Below are 15,416 nucleotides of genomic sequence, written 5' to 3'. Positions count from 1 at the left end.
AGGGAGAGCAATTAGGGTCACATAACAATGTATGTATAAATTTTTGTATGAGAGACTAACTTGAATTGTAAACTTTCACTTAAAGTACAACAATAAAGTTAAAAATTAAAAAGAAAACAAACACATCATCTATGTTGATTCTGTGCTTGATATAGTGCTGAGTGATGTGGTGAGTAGCAGGGAAGGAGATGAAGTAGTTTTTGTCTCGAGGAGTTAATTTTAAAATGGAAAAAGTTGTTTCAGTTATATAGTGTTTCCCTCATTTTTTCACTTTAATGTGCTCTAGAACCTTCTGCTAGAGGGGAATAAAACTTGAAGTGATCACAGCGAAAAAGTAGATATATGTTCCCAGTGTTAACAGTGCTGTTTAATCTGAGATAGTGAGTGTAGACAGAGAGTAAGAGGTCTGATGACTGAGTCATAGAGTAGATGTTAGGAGAGAGGAGAATCTTGTTTGACCTACCTACGAATTGAATCCAGTCTCCAGTGCTGTCAGCTCCATCCATCCTCCTCCATACATACATCAATGTTTTAGGAATCAGTCGTCTTTGAGGATGTGGCTGTGGACTTCACTCTGGAGGAGTGGGCTTTGCTGCATCATGCTCAGAGGAAGCTCTACAGGGATGCGATGTTGGAACCTTCAGGAACTTTATATCAGTAGGTAAGGATGACATTGCACCTTCCCTTAATTCTTTAGGGAAGAAGCACTTCTTGCTCATCAAGTCTGCTCCAAGACTTGAAATATGGAGAGAGGAATATGCTGGGTCAGTACGACAGAAGTGTCACTACCGTCATGGTGCTAGAGTCTAATAGTTTGTGACCAAGAGAATCTATGTATTAAACTGAGTTTTTCATTCGGTCATGGTTATAAGAGTTGAATCTCCTTTAGTGTCACCAGTGTGGATATAGGCTTCATGGTTCACTTTGGGGACACTGAAAAGTTTGTTTTTGGAAAACTTGTGAGAATTTTACTTCGTTTGCAAAATTGCCTACCATTTTTACCCCTTGTGCTGTTCTTGATGAAATTCTGAAACAGCTAAACTGCTAAACAGCTTTCTTGGTTCATAGCTGCTCTCCTTCTTATATGATTTGTTCACTTTTTGCTTGACATGAAGAGACTCAAGTTAAAAAACAAGACTAATGGGGCCCACCAGCCCAGGGACAAGGACTAGAAGGCAGGAAGGGACAGGAAAGCTGGTAATAGGGAACCCAAGATCAAAAAGGGAGAGTGTTGACATGTCGTGGGGTTGTTAACCAATGTCATAAAACAATATGTGTACTGTTTAATGAGAAGCTAGCTTGTTCTGTAAACCTTCACCTAAACTACAATTGAAAAAAAAACACTGAAAAAAAGAAAAAGTGAGAGATTCAAGTTAAAACTAACGGGTCAAATTCTCAGCAGAATATTTATGGAAAAAAATATCCAAGGAACATAATTTCACAAGAAATTATTCATGGGCATCCAGTTTACGAAAAATTTGGAAAGACCGTAGCATTGATGATTAAGAGAAAAACCACGGGAGACATCTGAGGTGAGGTACACCTTAGTAGAGGTGTGATATTCTGGTAGAGGGATATCTAACAGAATTTTAATAATAATACTCAAAACAAAACAAAAAAATCACATGAGGCAATTTGCTTATTCACAAATTTAAAAAAAATTCTTTTTCCTCAAATGTGAGTTAAAAGTTGAGTGTTTGAAACATAATTCAGTTGGAAACAGTTATCCAGAAACCCCATGCATAAGGAACACTGTTTAAATAATAGCTATGATTGAGTTCTCTTCCACAAATTTTGTATTATTCCACTTTCAAACAGTTCACACAGGACAGAAAACCTACACTTTCACTATAAATTGTAATGATGTAATTGTATGTAATAAATCATTAATAAACAAGTGATAATGTGCCTCTCATTTTTGACAGAAACCATACGGTTGAGGGACTCTATGAAAGTACTGAACCTAATAATCAATGTGGAGAAATCTTCAGCCAGCTTCCAAATCGTCATCTGTATGAGAAGACTCCTTCACAGTTCATGTGAATGCAGTGAACGTGGAAAAGTCCCCATGAATCATTCCTCCCTTAAGAGGCCCATCGCAAATCACACTGGGCAGAAACCGTATCAATGTCAAGAGTGGAGGAAGGCCTTCTCCATCATACCTGAAAACGCATGGGAGAACTCACAGTGGAGAAAGGTCTTCTGCATGCAAATTATGTGAGAAAGCCTTCTTCATACCTCTTCTGTCAGCTGGCATAAAAAGGATTCATACTAAAGAGAAAACCTACGAACATAAGCAGTGTAGGAAAGCCTTCATTTATTTCCTCAATTTTACTAGTCATGCGAAAACGAACACTGGAGAATATCCATATAAATGTAAGGAGTGCAGGAAAGACTTGTTTGCCTTGTTTACTTCAAAGACATGAAATTGAGGACACTGGGGAAAAATCCTATGAATGCAAACAATGTGAGAGAGCTTTCAAGTGTCCTTCATCTTTATCACTTTGTATAAGAATTCACACTGAAGGAGAATCCTACACATGCAAGCAATGTGGGAAAGCCTTCTGGTATCACAGGTCACTTCAAAGACACATGAGAGTGAACACTGGAGAGATATCTTATGAATGTAAGCAATATGGGAAAGCCGACCCTTGACCCTCATCCTTAAAACACACACTGTACACTTCTTACCATATGAGAAACCCTACAAATGCAAGCAATGTGGGAAAGCTTTCAGGTGTCTCTAGTTATATCAAAGGCATGTGCAAACACACACTAGAGAGAAATCTACCCAGAGGGAACATGGAAGAAAGGCTTGGTGATCTACTTCAGAAAAATCAGCCACTGAAAACTCTATAGAGCACAGTTCTACTCTGACACACATCTGACCGCCATGAGTTGGAGTCTACTCGGTGTCAACTGGTAATCCTTAGGCATCTGCATCATGTCTTTCCTGGGCTTGTCCCGAGGCCACTTCCAGTTCTAAAGTTTCCATTGATGATTGCTTTCTGGTAATTGTGACAGATTCACACCCATCCCACTGTTGGGAACACTTCTCTGTGAGGTGAGAGCATGGAGGGAAGCAATGGCAGAACCCATAGCCTGGAGACCCAGGTCCCTTGGCCACAGCAGCTCCTGCTGCCCTGTAAGTATCAGCTCACCACCTGCAAACACCATCACATGCAAAATAGTCTCAAAACGCTAAGGAGAGAAAGTGAGGTGGAGAGAGGTGCAGAGGGCCTGGGCTGTGTGTGTCTCCAGAAGCATCTGTGACTGTATTTATCTCTGCAGGCATGTGTCATGGATTGAATTACATCCCCCAAAGAATGTATGTATCGATTTGGCTGGACCATGATTCCCAGTGTTGTGTGGTTGTCCTCCATTTTGTGATTGTAATTTTATGTTAAAGAGGATTAGGCTGGGATTGTAACACCCTTACCTAAGTCATATCCCTGATCCAATGTAAAGGGTAAAGGGAGTTTCCCTGAGTTGTGGCCTGCACCACCTTTTATCTTACAAGAGATAAAAGGGAAGTATCAGAGATTTGGGGACCTCATACCACCAAGAAAGCAGTGCCGGGAGCAGAGCGCGTCCATTGGACCCAGGCTCCCTGGGTGGAGAGGCTCCTAGTCCAGGGGAATATTGATGAGAAGGCCAACAGAGACAGAAAGTCTTCCCCTGGAGCTGATGCCCCGAATTTGGACTTTTAGCCTTTTTTTTACTGTGAAGAAATAAATTTCTCTTTGTTAAAGACATTCACTTGTGGTATTTCTGTTACAGCAGCACTAGATGACTAAGACAGCATGTTTGTGATTTTGTGTGCCTGTGAACTTGTGTGTCATTGTGTGTGTTCCCCTATATGTCCCAGTGACAAAATCTGTGTCATGTTGTACATCTGTTTCTCGGCCATGTGTGTATGTTTAGGAGGACTCGTGTGTCCCTGTGGCTGTCCGTGTGTCCAGGCAGGAATGTCTGCAAGTGTCCATGTATCTTACTGTATGTCTGTGGCGTTTCTTTGTCTCTGTGTGTATTGAAACTAGACCCACAGTAGACCTGGTTGAACTTAAAAAGTGAGTTGTATTTGACCTTTAAGAGATGGGTTTTTTGTTTTGTTTTGTTTTTTGGCCTTTAAAGAACAGAAATTTATTTTCTCATGGTTCTGGAGGCTAGAAGTCCAAATCAGGGTCTTGGCTGTGTCAATTCCTTCTGGGGGCTTTGAGAAAGGAACTGTTCCATGCCTCTTCCTAGTTTTTGACTAGTAGTCCCAGGCATTTGGGGGTGCTTCTTGGCTTGTAGACAGATCTTCACATGATATCCTCCCTCTGCGTGTGACTGTGTCCTTGTCTGTCTTTCTCTTTTATAGAAGTCTACTCAGAAGGGATTAGGATTCCATTACCACCCACCAGTTGCCTTCAAGTCATTTCTTTTTTATTTTCTTTTTTTAAAGGTCACATTTATTATATATATTTATTGTACTTTAGATGAAGGTTTACGGAGCAAACTAGTTTCTCATTAAACAATTTATACACAGATTGCTTTGTGACATTGGGTGCCAACCCCATGACACATCAACACTCTCCTCTTCTAGACCTTGAGTTCCCCATTATCAGCTTTCCTGTCCCCTCTTGCCTTCTCGTCCTTGCCCCTGGGCTGGTGTAACCATTTAATCTGGTTTTGTTTTATGGGCCTGTCTAATCTTTGGCTGAAGGGTGAACCTCAGGAGTGACTTCATTACTGAGCTATAAGGGTGTCCGGGGAATATACTGTCAGTGTTTCTCCTGTAAGAGATGGGTTGTTTTTCTTGTTAGTTACCATTGAGTAGGCTCTGAGTCATGGCGACCCCATGCACAATGGAACAAAACGTTGCCCAGTCTTTCACCATCTTTATGATCCTCAAAATGTTTGAGTCCATTGTTTTGGCTATTGCAGTGCCATACAACCTAGGGGACGCATCTTCCAGCACTATATCAGACACTGTTCTCTTGTGATCCCTAGGGTTTTCATTGGCTGATTTTTAGAGGTAGATTGCCAGGCCTTTCTTCCTAGTCTGTCTTAGTCTGGAAGCTCTGCTGAAACCTGTCCACCGTGGCTGACCCTGCTGGTGTTTGAAATACCAGTGGCCTGCTTCTAGCCTTACAGCAACATTCAAGCCATCACAGTTCAACACACTGACAAGGGGTAGCGGAAGAGGAGGGTAGTTATTGTAATTTTGATTCTTCCAAAGTGTATACAAAATGAAAGTTTAATAACTGTTTTTAATAAGTTGGTGTGAATCCAACATGCTGCAGAGTGCTGACTCCTAAATTGCCAGTATGGCATATCTTGGCAGTAGTTTAGCCCTCTTCCTAGAATTTTATCACATCTAACTTTCCAAATATATTAATTTTTATTCAGTTTTCCAACACCAGCAGCAGCTCCACCAGATCACAAACTCTTAAATGATAGTTGTCATGTGACAAGATATTTTAGATCATGATAGTTGTTAATGTTAAAATAAAAGCACAGTTGACACAAAAATCTCCCTCTGATGTGTATGTAATCTGACATGGTTCCAGCAGTGTTGCCTGATTGTCTGGTTGTTCTACAGAATAGCCAGAGAAACGACGTGGCAAGATTATAGACACAACTTATTCTTTAGTTTGAATTCATTCGGTCCTTGAGTAATTAGTTCACTTTTGTGTCATTATTTTAGTAAGATTTTATTTCCAAATATTTCAAATTCATACCATTTTATTTGTATGAAGTAAGGAAATGCAAGCACTCAGTAATAATTCTGGCATGAAGGCTTTCTTGATCCTTTGTCAGTCTTACAAATTCTCTGTTCTCTAACCTACTACCACCACCACCACGAGTTGCCATGGAGTCGACCCCAACTCATGGTGACTCCGTGTGTGTCAGAGTAGAACCATGCTCCATTGGGTTTTCAGTGACTGATCTTTCAGAAGTAGATCACCAGGCCTTTCTTCCAGGGTGCCTCTGAGTAGACTTGAACCTTCATCCTTTCAGTCCGCAGCTGAGCACATTCTCTCTTTGCACCACCCAAGGATTCCTATCTATCCATTAGCTGCCTTCAATAATTTTTAATCAATTTTCATCTCTACTTCACCCATTTCCTTCTGGATAATTTTGAAACAATTCTCAGATATCATAGTTCATCCATAAGTATTTTGGAATATGTCTGTTTTTTTCAACATGACCACAATGGTGTCATCCACAGCAGAAAATGAACAATTATCTCTTAATATACACAAATAAGTACACTGGTAATGGTCAATACACCTAATGGTCTCTGTCATGGATTGAATTGTGTCCCCCAAAAATATCTGTCTACTTGGCTATGCCATGATTCCCAGTATTGTGTGATTGTCCACCATTTCGTAGTCTGATGTGATTTTTCCTATGTGCTGTAAGTCCTGTCTCTGTGACGTTGATGAGATGGGATTAGCAGCAGTTGTGTTGATGGGGCAGGACTCAATCTACAAGATTAGATTGTGTCTTAAACCAATCTCTTTTGAGACATAAAAGAGAGAAGCAAGTAGAGAGACAAAGGGACCCCACACCACCAAGAAAGCAGCACTGAGAACAGAGTGCGTCCTTTGGACCGGGGGTTTCTGCTTGAAGAAGCTCCTGGATCAAGGGAAGATTGATGACAAAGACCTTCCTCCAGAGCCGACAGAGAGAAAGCCTTCCCCTGGAGCTGGCACCCTGAATTGGGACTTCTAGCCTACTAGACTGTGAGAGAATAGATTTCTCTTTGATAAAGCCACCCACTTGTGATATTTCTGTTATAGCAGCACTAGATAACTAAGACAGTCTCCATAACTTTTAAACTTTTACCATTGGATTCTCTGTATTGAAACTCAGTAAGATTCATACTTTCAATGTATTATGTGTCCTTTATATCTATTTTAAGGAAACTTGGTGGCACAACGGTTAAGTGCTCACCTACTAACTGAAGGTTGGCTGTTCAAACCCACTCAGCAGCTCCAGGCTAGTAAGACCTGGTGATCCGCTCCCATAAAGACTGCAGCCTAGAAAACTCTATGGGGCAGTTCTACTCTGTCACGTGGGGTCAGTATGAGTCAGAATCAACTTGATGGCACCCAACAACACATGTGAGGACTATATGTCCAGGCTCAGAGTAGTTTCCATGTCAGTAAAAGGTGGAGAGTTTCCCAATCAGACTCCACAGAGCCATTTGGATCAGGCAATGGATGGGAATGACAGAGCTAGATGCCCCTGACACCAGCCACCACTTAATCCTTCTTGGTGAGGTGACCTTGAAATTCAGAATCGTGGGGATAGTTTTGACCAAAACAACCACAGTAAACACAACTCCAAAGGTGGTTTGTGGGTGTGGATTAACTTAAGTTGAAAATGTGTTTATTTTTAGTGGAAAATTCATTTAATTCATTGCTGAGCTGCCAAATGAATGCTCAGTTCAGTCAAAACGGAGCCCATGGCTGCTAACCAAAAGGTCAGCAGTTTGAATCCACCAGCAGCTCCTTGGAAACCCTATCAGGGCAGTTCCACTCTGTCCTATAGCGTCTCTATGAGTCAGAATCGACCCAACGGCAATGGGTTTATTTGGTTTCAGTGAAAATAGCACCAAGTTTCTTTAAAAATGTGGATGCAGGCAGCTATGTTGGAACAGCCAGTGAAGAGTAAAGAAAATAAAGAACAAAGAAGCACAGGGTGAGGGTGACGAAGAGGATGTAGCTGTCTTAGGGTTCTCTAAAGAAACAGAACCAGTGAGACACACACACACACACACACACACACACACACACAGTGATTGATTTACTTCAAGGAAATGGCTCACGCAATAGCAGGGGCTGGCAAGTCCCAAATCCAAAGGTCAGGAGGCAAGCTGGAGACTTCTGCTGGCTCATGGGATTGTGGAGGCTGGTAAAATCCAAAACCTGCAGGTCAGGCGGCAGGCCAGAGACTTCTGCTGGCTTACTTCCCAGGAACTGAGGACAGGTGACAAGAAGAGTGCAGGGTCAAGAGAGCATGAGCTTTGCCAGAACATATATTTATATTCAAGAGGCAGACCCCACCCCCCAGGAAACTCCCCTTTCAACTGATGGGCAGATCACATCAAATCCCACCATGGAAAGTGATTACATTATATTACATTATGAAAGAGTAACCAGTCCAGTATCTGGCCAAACTACTGGGAATCATAGCCTCGTCAAGTAGACACGTAACATTAACCATCACAGTGGCTGAGAGTCTGGTGCCTGGTCTCGTCTATTGGAGTGTCTCAGTGCTTCCCCAAAGAGCAGAGTTGTGAGGACACAAAAGCACAGAGTTGTGCAGACCAGAGCCACCCCTAAAGGGTCTTCATAGCCCAGGAAGATCACCACCTATGGGAGAGAGCAAACTCTCTGGGTTCTGAGGCTTCACACACGGCATACACAGCCCTAGGTTTAATGAAAAAAAGCAGAGATGCAATTTCTGAATTTTAGCAGCTTAGGACCAAAAGTTACTCACATCTGGCAACTTAGTGCACATCCTTCACCCTGAAGCTGCCCCCCGCACAGAGCTAGAGGGAGGTCATGAATACTTTCTAGATTACAATGTCCACTGCTTTGTTTTAATCGATAAAATGACATTTTATTTTACTTGCATGTTCCCCGTGGAAAGGAGCCCTTTATTTTTCCCTATGAAAGTTTTGTAGACTTATTGAAATTTTAATAACGCTAGTTACCGAATGACGCTGTTGTTGTTAGCTGCTTTCAAATCAGCTCTGACATGTGGAGACCTCTTGTGTAACAGAATGAAACACTGCTTGATCGTATGCCATCTTCATGATCATTGGTATGCTTGGGCTCATCTCCCAGCACTATATTGGACAATATTCTGTTGTGATTCATAGGGTTTTCATTGGTTAATTTTCAGAAGTGGATTGCCAGGCCTTTCTTCCTAGTCTTTTTTAGCCTGGAAGCTTCGCTGAAACTTGTCCACCGTGGCTGAACCTCTTGGGATTTGAAATACTGGTGCAGTAGCTTCCAGCATCACAGCAACACAGAAGCCACCACAGTAGGACAGACTGACAGACGAGTGGTGGAATAACGACCTAACCTGGTCTGAATATCTTGAATCACATTTCTTTTCCTTCATACTCTCTCATTATTAAGAATTTGGTATGATCACACCGAAGGAGCCTGCTGACACAATGGCTAAGTGTTCAGCTGTCAACTGCAAGGTCAATGGCTCAAACCCACTAGCTGCTCCGCAGGAGAAAAAAATCTAGTTATCTGCTCCAGTAAAGATTTAAAAAAAAAACAAAAACCAAACCCGTTGCTCTTGAGTCAATTCTGACTCATCGCAATCCTATAGGACAGAGTAGAACTGCCCCATTGGGTTTTCAAGGAGCAGCTGGTGGATTTGAACTGTCACCCTTTTGGTTAGCAGCCTGAGCTCCTAACCACGGCGCCACCAGGGCGTCAATTCCAGTAAAGACTATAGCCTGGGGGGGTGGGGGAGTTATAGCCTAGGAAAATTTATGGGGCAATTCTATGTCCCATGGGGACGCTATGAGTTGGAATCAACTCGATAGCACCCAACAACAACATGATCCCACTTATATGAAATATCTAAACATCATTAAAAAAACCATTGCCGTTGAATCGATTCCAACTCATAGCGACTCTATAGGACAGAGTAGAACTGCCCCATAGGGTTTCCAAGGAGGGCCTGGTGGATTCAAACTGCTGACCTTTTGATTAGCAGCCATAGCTCTTAACCACTACACCACCAGGGTTTACCTAGAAGAGGCAAAGGTATAGAGACCAAAGTTTATTATTGGTTACCAGGGGCAGGTGGAAAGGAGCCTAGATGGCACAAACTTAAGTGCTGGACTACTAGCGAGAAGGTTGGCAGTTCGAACCCACCAGTGGCTCAGTGGGAGGAAACACCTGGCCATCTGCTCCCGTAAAGATTACAGCCTAGGAAACCCTATGGGGCAGTTCTACTCTGTCTCATGGGGTCGCTAGGAGTCAGAATCGACTCACGGCACCCAGCAACAACAGAGGCGGGAGGGAGGGGGACACTGAGCTACTGATAAGTGTGATGGAAAAATCTGGAAAACTAATGGGGATGATGGTAGCACAACACAGAGAATGTAATTAATGTCACTGAACTGTATACACAAAAAATGTTTAAATGGCAAATGTCTTATATATATTTTTACCATGATAAAAAAATAATCAGTAACTCCCCCAAAATTACAGTGGAATAATAAAAACTTTCATGAATGACATCAAAGCAGACTGAATAAATAGAAACATATAGCAGTTCTTAGAATAACTCAATAATACCATGATATCAGTTCTCAACAAATAGATCTATAGATTTAATGAAATTTCATTAAAATCCTGCCTTAGCTTCATAGTGCTTCTGTAACAGGAATACCACAAGTGAGTGATCAAAAATTGATCAAAAAATGATCAAAAATTTATATTCTACAGTTTGCTATTATTAGTTGCCATTGAGTCAATCCCGACCCATGGAAACCACACGTGTGCAGAGGAGGACTGCTCCATAGGGTTTTCCAGGCTGTGGCCTTTCAGAAGCAGATTGCCAGGCCTGTCTTCCTAGGTGCCTCTGGGTGGGTTCGAACCAGCAACCTTTCAGCTAGTAGTCGAGTGTTTAACCAAGTACACCACTCAGCTACCACTACACTTCCTAGTAAATTTGAAAATTGATAATTTACAACGCAGGAATTATCTCCAATACATAGAAAATTTATGAGATAAAAACAAGAATGATTGTAGTAGCATGTTGACAAGAACAAAAAATAAATTTGAACAACCCATAAACACTGGGGTGGGTGACCCATAAACACTGGGGTGGGTGATTCATAAACACTGGGGTGGGTGACCCATAAACACTGGGGTGGGTGATCCATAAACCCTGGGGTGGGTAACCCATAAACACTGGGGTGGGTGACCCATAAACACTGGGGTGGGTGACCCACAGCCTCAGAGCCCAGCGTGAGTGAGACCTACTGTGGTAAACAAACTGCCAGTTGCCGTCGGTTGATTCTAACTCCCGGCGACCCCGTGCGTGTCAGAGGAGAACTGTGCTCTCTAGGGTTTTCAGTGCCTGAGTTTGCAGAAGTAGATTGCTAGACCTTCTTCCACGGCACCTCTCAATGGGTTTGAACCACCAAACTTTCAGTTAGTAGCTGAGCACCCAGCCATTTGTACCACCCCGTGTTGTAGGGTAAAACCCATCACAAAGTTTAGTAAAGCAAAAAGGAAGGTTTTGTTTGGCATATGTTCAAAGAGGCAAAAGCGGGAAATCAGACAAGCATACGCCAGAGCCATGTCTGCCTGAGTCCAAGGAAATCACAGACTAGACAAAAGTGAGAAAACGGACAAGCATGCTGCCACCACCGTGTCTGCCCGAGTCCGAGGAAATATTACAGAATAAGCAAGAATGGGAAAACGGACAAGCATGCTGCCACCACCGTGTCTGCCCGAGTCCGAGGAAATATTACAGAATAAGCAAGAATGGGAAAATGGACAAGCATGCTGCCGCCACCGTGTCTGCCCGAGTCCGAGGAACATTACAGAGTCGTCAGTATATATTTACATTACAAAATGGGCAAAACCGTTGAAAGCTTCACCTTTTCATAGGTTGGCTAGAAACTGTGATCCTACATTTTGAATTGTCTTTCTTAACAATCATTGGTACAGGTTTCAGTAATGACAGTCGGGAGGGTCTTCATTTGAGGCAGGCAGCCTCAGAGCCCAACCCTTCTAAGAGATATCTGCTCTGGCTTATTCTCTTACACCGAGCAGAATAAGCTGCACATTCTTCTGAAATTGTCCTTGTCAAGATAACCACAGAATGGGCCACAGATGGCCTCAACCCGCCTCTGGGTGGAGACTTAACGTCCTAAAGAAAGAAAATTAACTTCTTCCTCTATCCTGGGGGACCAAACCCTTGTCTAAAGAAAATGCATAGTCATCCCCAGGCTCTGAGTGCCTGCGTGAAGGTCAATCCTGAATATTCCTGGTTAATTTGCATTTCCTTGTCTGCTCTCCGTAAAAGCCCACCTCCCCAAGCTGCCTGCAAGCAGTCTTGGAGGCAACAGCCCCAATGGCTCCTTTCCTTGTGCAACGAAATAAAGGCCTCTTTCTGATGTTCCACCTCAGCCTCTTGTTTGTTGGCTGTAACAAGTCATGCCCAGGGAAACCCAGGGTTTTCACCCGGCAGCACGTTGGTTCCACAAATTTTGTATTCACTAAATGCTAATAGAAAAAGATAAGAGTGGAAAGTCTTTTGTGTTCTGTTTTATGATTTGTTTATGTGAAAGTTTCCTAAAAGATATTTTCCAAGATTGTCCTGGCTATTGTCTTTATACCTCAGGGTCCAGTTGATATATCCTTGTGAGTCCAGCTACAGCTAGTTCACAATCTCTATGCTCAAGGACAGGGAATAATGACTCCGATATTATCTCCTAAATCACCAGGGACTCCAAAGAAACCTCAGAAAAGCCTTTTCAGTATTGTCTTAGTTATCTAGTGCTGCTATAACAGAAATACCACAAGTGGATGGCTTCAACAAATAGACGTTTATTCTCTCACAGTCAATAGGCTAGAAGTCCAAATTCAGGGCATCAACTCCAGAGGAAGGCTTTCTCTCTCTGTCAGCTCTGGGGGAAGGTCCTCATCATCAATCTTCCCCTGGACTAGGAACTTCTCAGAGCACAGACCCCAGGTTCACCGCATGCTCTATTCTGGCTCTTGTTCCTTGATGGTATGAGGTCCCCTTGTCTCTCTGCTTGCTTCTCTTTTTTTATATCTCAAAAGAGATTGATTCAAGACACAACCTAATCTTATAGATTGAGTCCTGCTGCATTAACATAACTGCCTCTAATCCCAACCCATTAACATCATAGAGGTAGGATTTATATAACACATAGGAAAATCACATCAGATGACAAAATGGTGGACAATCACACAATACCAGGAATCATGGCCTAGCCAAGTTGACACATATTTTGGGGGTGCACAATTCAATCCATGACAAGTATAATACCAGCAATTTTTACTGAAAGTTCGAAAGAGGCCCAATTAAACAAGACAGTGCTGAGTGATAAATTAATAGCTAGGAAAGCTATAAAAAAAGAGCCCTGTTGGTGTGACGGAAACCCTGGTGGCGCACTGGTTAAGAGCTATGGCTGCTAACCAAAAGGTCGGCAGTTTGAATCCACCAGGTGCTCCTTGGAAACCCTATGCGGCAGTTCTAGTCTGTGCTATAGGGTCTCTATGAGTCAGAATTGACTTGACAGCAATGGGTTTCATTTTTGTTTTGGGAGGTTTTTTTTTTGGTGGTGCAATGGTTAAGTGCTCTGCTGCAAACTGAAAGATTGGCAATTTGAACCCTCCCAGTGGCTCCTCGGAAAGAAGACCTGTTGATCTCCAGTAAAGATTACAGCCTAATCTGTCACATGGGGTCAATATGAGTCAGAATCAACTCAACAGCACCTAAAAACAACAACAAAAGCTATAAAAAATAACCAGAAAATTCCAGGTAGTAGCCACCTATACGGGCAGGAGGGAAAAGAGGTCAGGGTGGGGTTCACGCGTTAGACTAACCACTGCCCATGGTTCGTTTAGGAACGTGGTGCTCAGTCTAGGGAATTCTATGCAACTTTAGTATTGAAACATAGCATGAAATGTGCAATGCATTGTTTTCTGAGTATGCTATAGTTCCCAGTGAAATTTGAAGAATTATTTAAGCATGAAAAAATACACAATTTTCACATATTTATGTCACCATTTTATCAGGCTTAGTCCGGAGGGCTTTCCACGCCTTTTATAGGAGTTTGTGTCAACATTAGACAAATACGAACAAGTGACGAGAGCCCGCTGCTGGAGAAAATACACAGTCCCCAGAGGGGCAGCTGGTGGGACCACCTGCATGGATGTGAGGTGGGGGTTTCTTCGCAAACACAGCTGCACTTTAACATCCAGCAACCAAAACGAGGAAACGATAGTTTATGACTCAGAGGTCCGGGAAGGGAGCGCAGTTGAGGGCCGCTTACCGAGCCCACACGGGTGCGGACGAAGGAAAGAATCAGAACCAGCGAGAAAAGACCTGGGCTCTCTGGTGGCGCAGTGGTTCAGCGTTTGGCTGCTAACCAAAACGTTAGCAGTCTGAATCCACCAGCCGCTCCTTGGAAACCTTATGGGGCAGTTCTACTCTGCCCGTTAGGGTCGCTATGGGTCGAATCGGCTTGATGGCAACGGGTTTTTGGTTTACTTTGGAGAGAAGCACACTTTATTTCTCTGGCTTAGGGACTATTGGCTAAGTTCAAGCAAGTGGCAGGAAAATGGGAGTCTGGAGTGTGAATCCGGCAGGGAGGGCAGGGGGTCCTTATCTGGATTCCCAGATGGCACTTGTGGATGGAGAAAAGGAGAGCCCTGGAGGGGCGAGGAACTGCCTCTGGACTGTTATCTAGGATTTTCCATCCTGGCGTGAGCTGATTAGGAAGGCGAGCAGGTCTGCTGTTTTGAAATATTTTGGTAATGTTTAAGCAGAGGCTGGAAGAAAAGGGATGTCGAGACATCAGAAAATAGAGTTTGGGTTTCCTATGACACGGGTCTGTGGAAATGTACCTTTTATTCATTTTAGCAAGACTTGAGTCTCAAAAGTTTGGAAGGAAGCCCAGTGTCCATTTAGACATAACTGGTTACGTAAACTTATATCTTACAGTCACAGAAATTAAGGAAGTCACCGATCGATATAACGAGAGTTGTAGGATTTATTTTTTAATTTTTTTTATTGTGGTAAATCTATAGGTAACAAAACATTTGCCATTTCAACCATCATCACATGTAAAGTTCAATGACGTTAATTATGTTCATCGTGTTCAACCATCACCATTAACTGTCAGGAATTTTTCCATCACCCTTAACAGAAGCTCAGTCAGTGTCCCCTAAGCATCGTGTCTTCCTCCCCCCACCCCCAGCCCATGTTTTTGTTGTTTTGTGCTATCCGGTTGATTCCAACTCAGAGCAACTCCAAGGACAGAGTAGACCTGCCCCATAGGGTTTCCTAGGGTGTAGTCTTTATGGGAGCGGATCTCCAGGTCTTTCTCCCTGGAGCCACTGGTGGGTTCCAACCTCTGGCCTTCTGGTTAGCAGGGATGCCCTTAATCATTGCCCCGGCAAGGCTTCGCCTACCATGTGGATTTCTTTTTAATTGACCAAAAAACCAAAGTGTATTGCAGTCTGTAAACTATGTTACCTTTTTATCACAGAGAATCAAAAAAAAAGACAAAAACAAACTCATTGCCCTCGAGTTGATTCCGACTCATTGTGACCCTACAGGACAGAATAGAACTCCCCATAGTTTCCAAGGAGCAGCTGGTGAATTTGAACTGCCGACCTTAA

At 42.9% G+C, this 15,416-nt stretch overlaps 1 protein-coding gene across 1 annotated transcript in view; it reads left to right on the top strand.

The window, feature by feature from the left end:
• LOC111820949 (zinc finger protein 709-like) overlaps window positions 1–15,416 on the top strand; it is a 70,222-nt gene that overhangs the window by 34,691 nt on the left and 20,115 nt on the right. The window contains 3 exon segments of the mRNA XM_023733151.1: window positions 1,926–2,030; window positions 2,032–2,135; window positions 2,465–2,633. Of these exon segments, the coding sequence (XP_023588919.1) occupies window positions 1,926–2,030; window positions 2,032–2,135; window positions 2,465–2,633 (378 nt within the window).

This window comes from Trichechus manatus, unplaced genomic scaffold, assembly GCF_000243295.1.
Source record: "Trichechus manatus latirostris isolate Lorelei unplaced genomic scaffold, TriManLat1.0 scaffold00057, whole genome shotgun sequence".
NCBI lineage: Eukaryota > Metazoa > Chordata > Mammalia > Sirenia > Trichechidae > Trichechus > Trichechus manatus.
The sequence above is the reverse complement of the archived record's forward strand: the minus strand, read 5'-3'. Positions and strand labels throughout refer to the sequence as shown.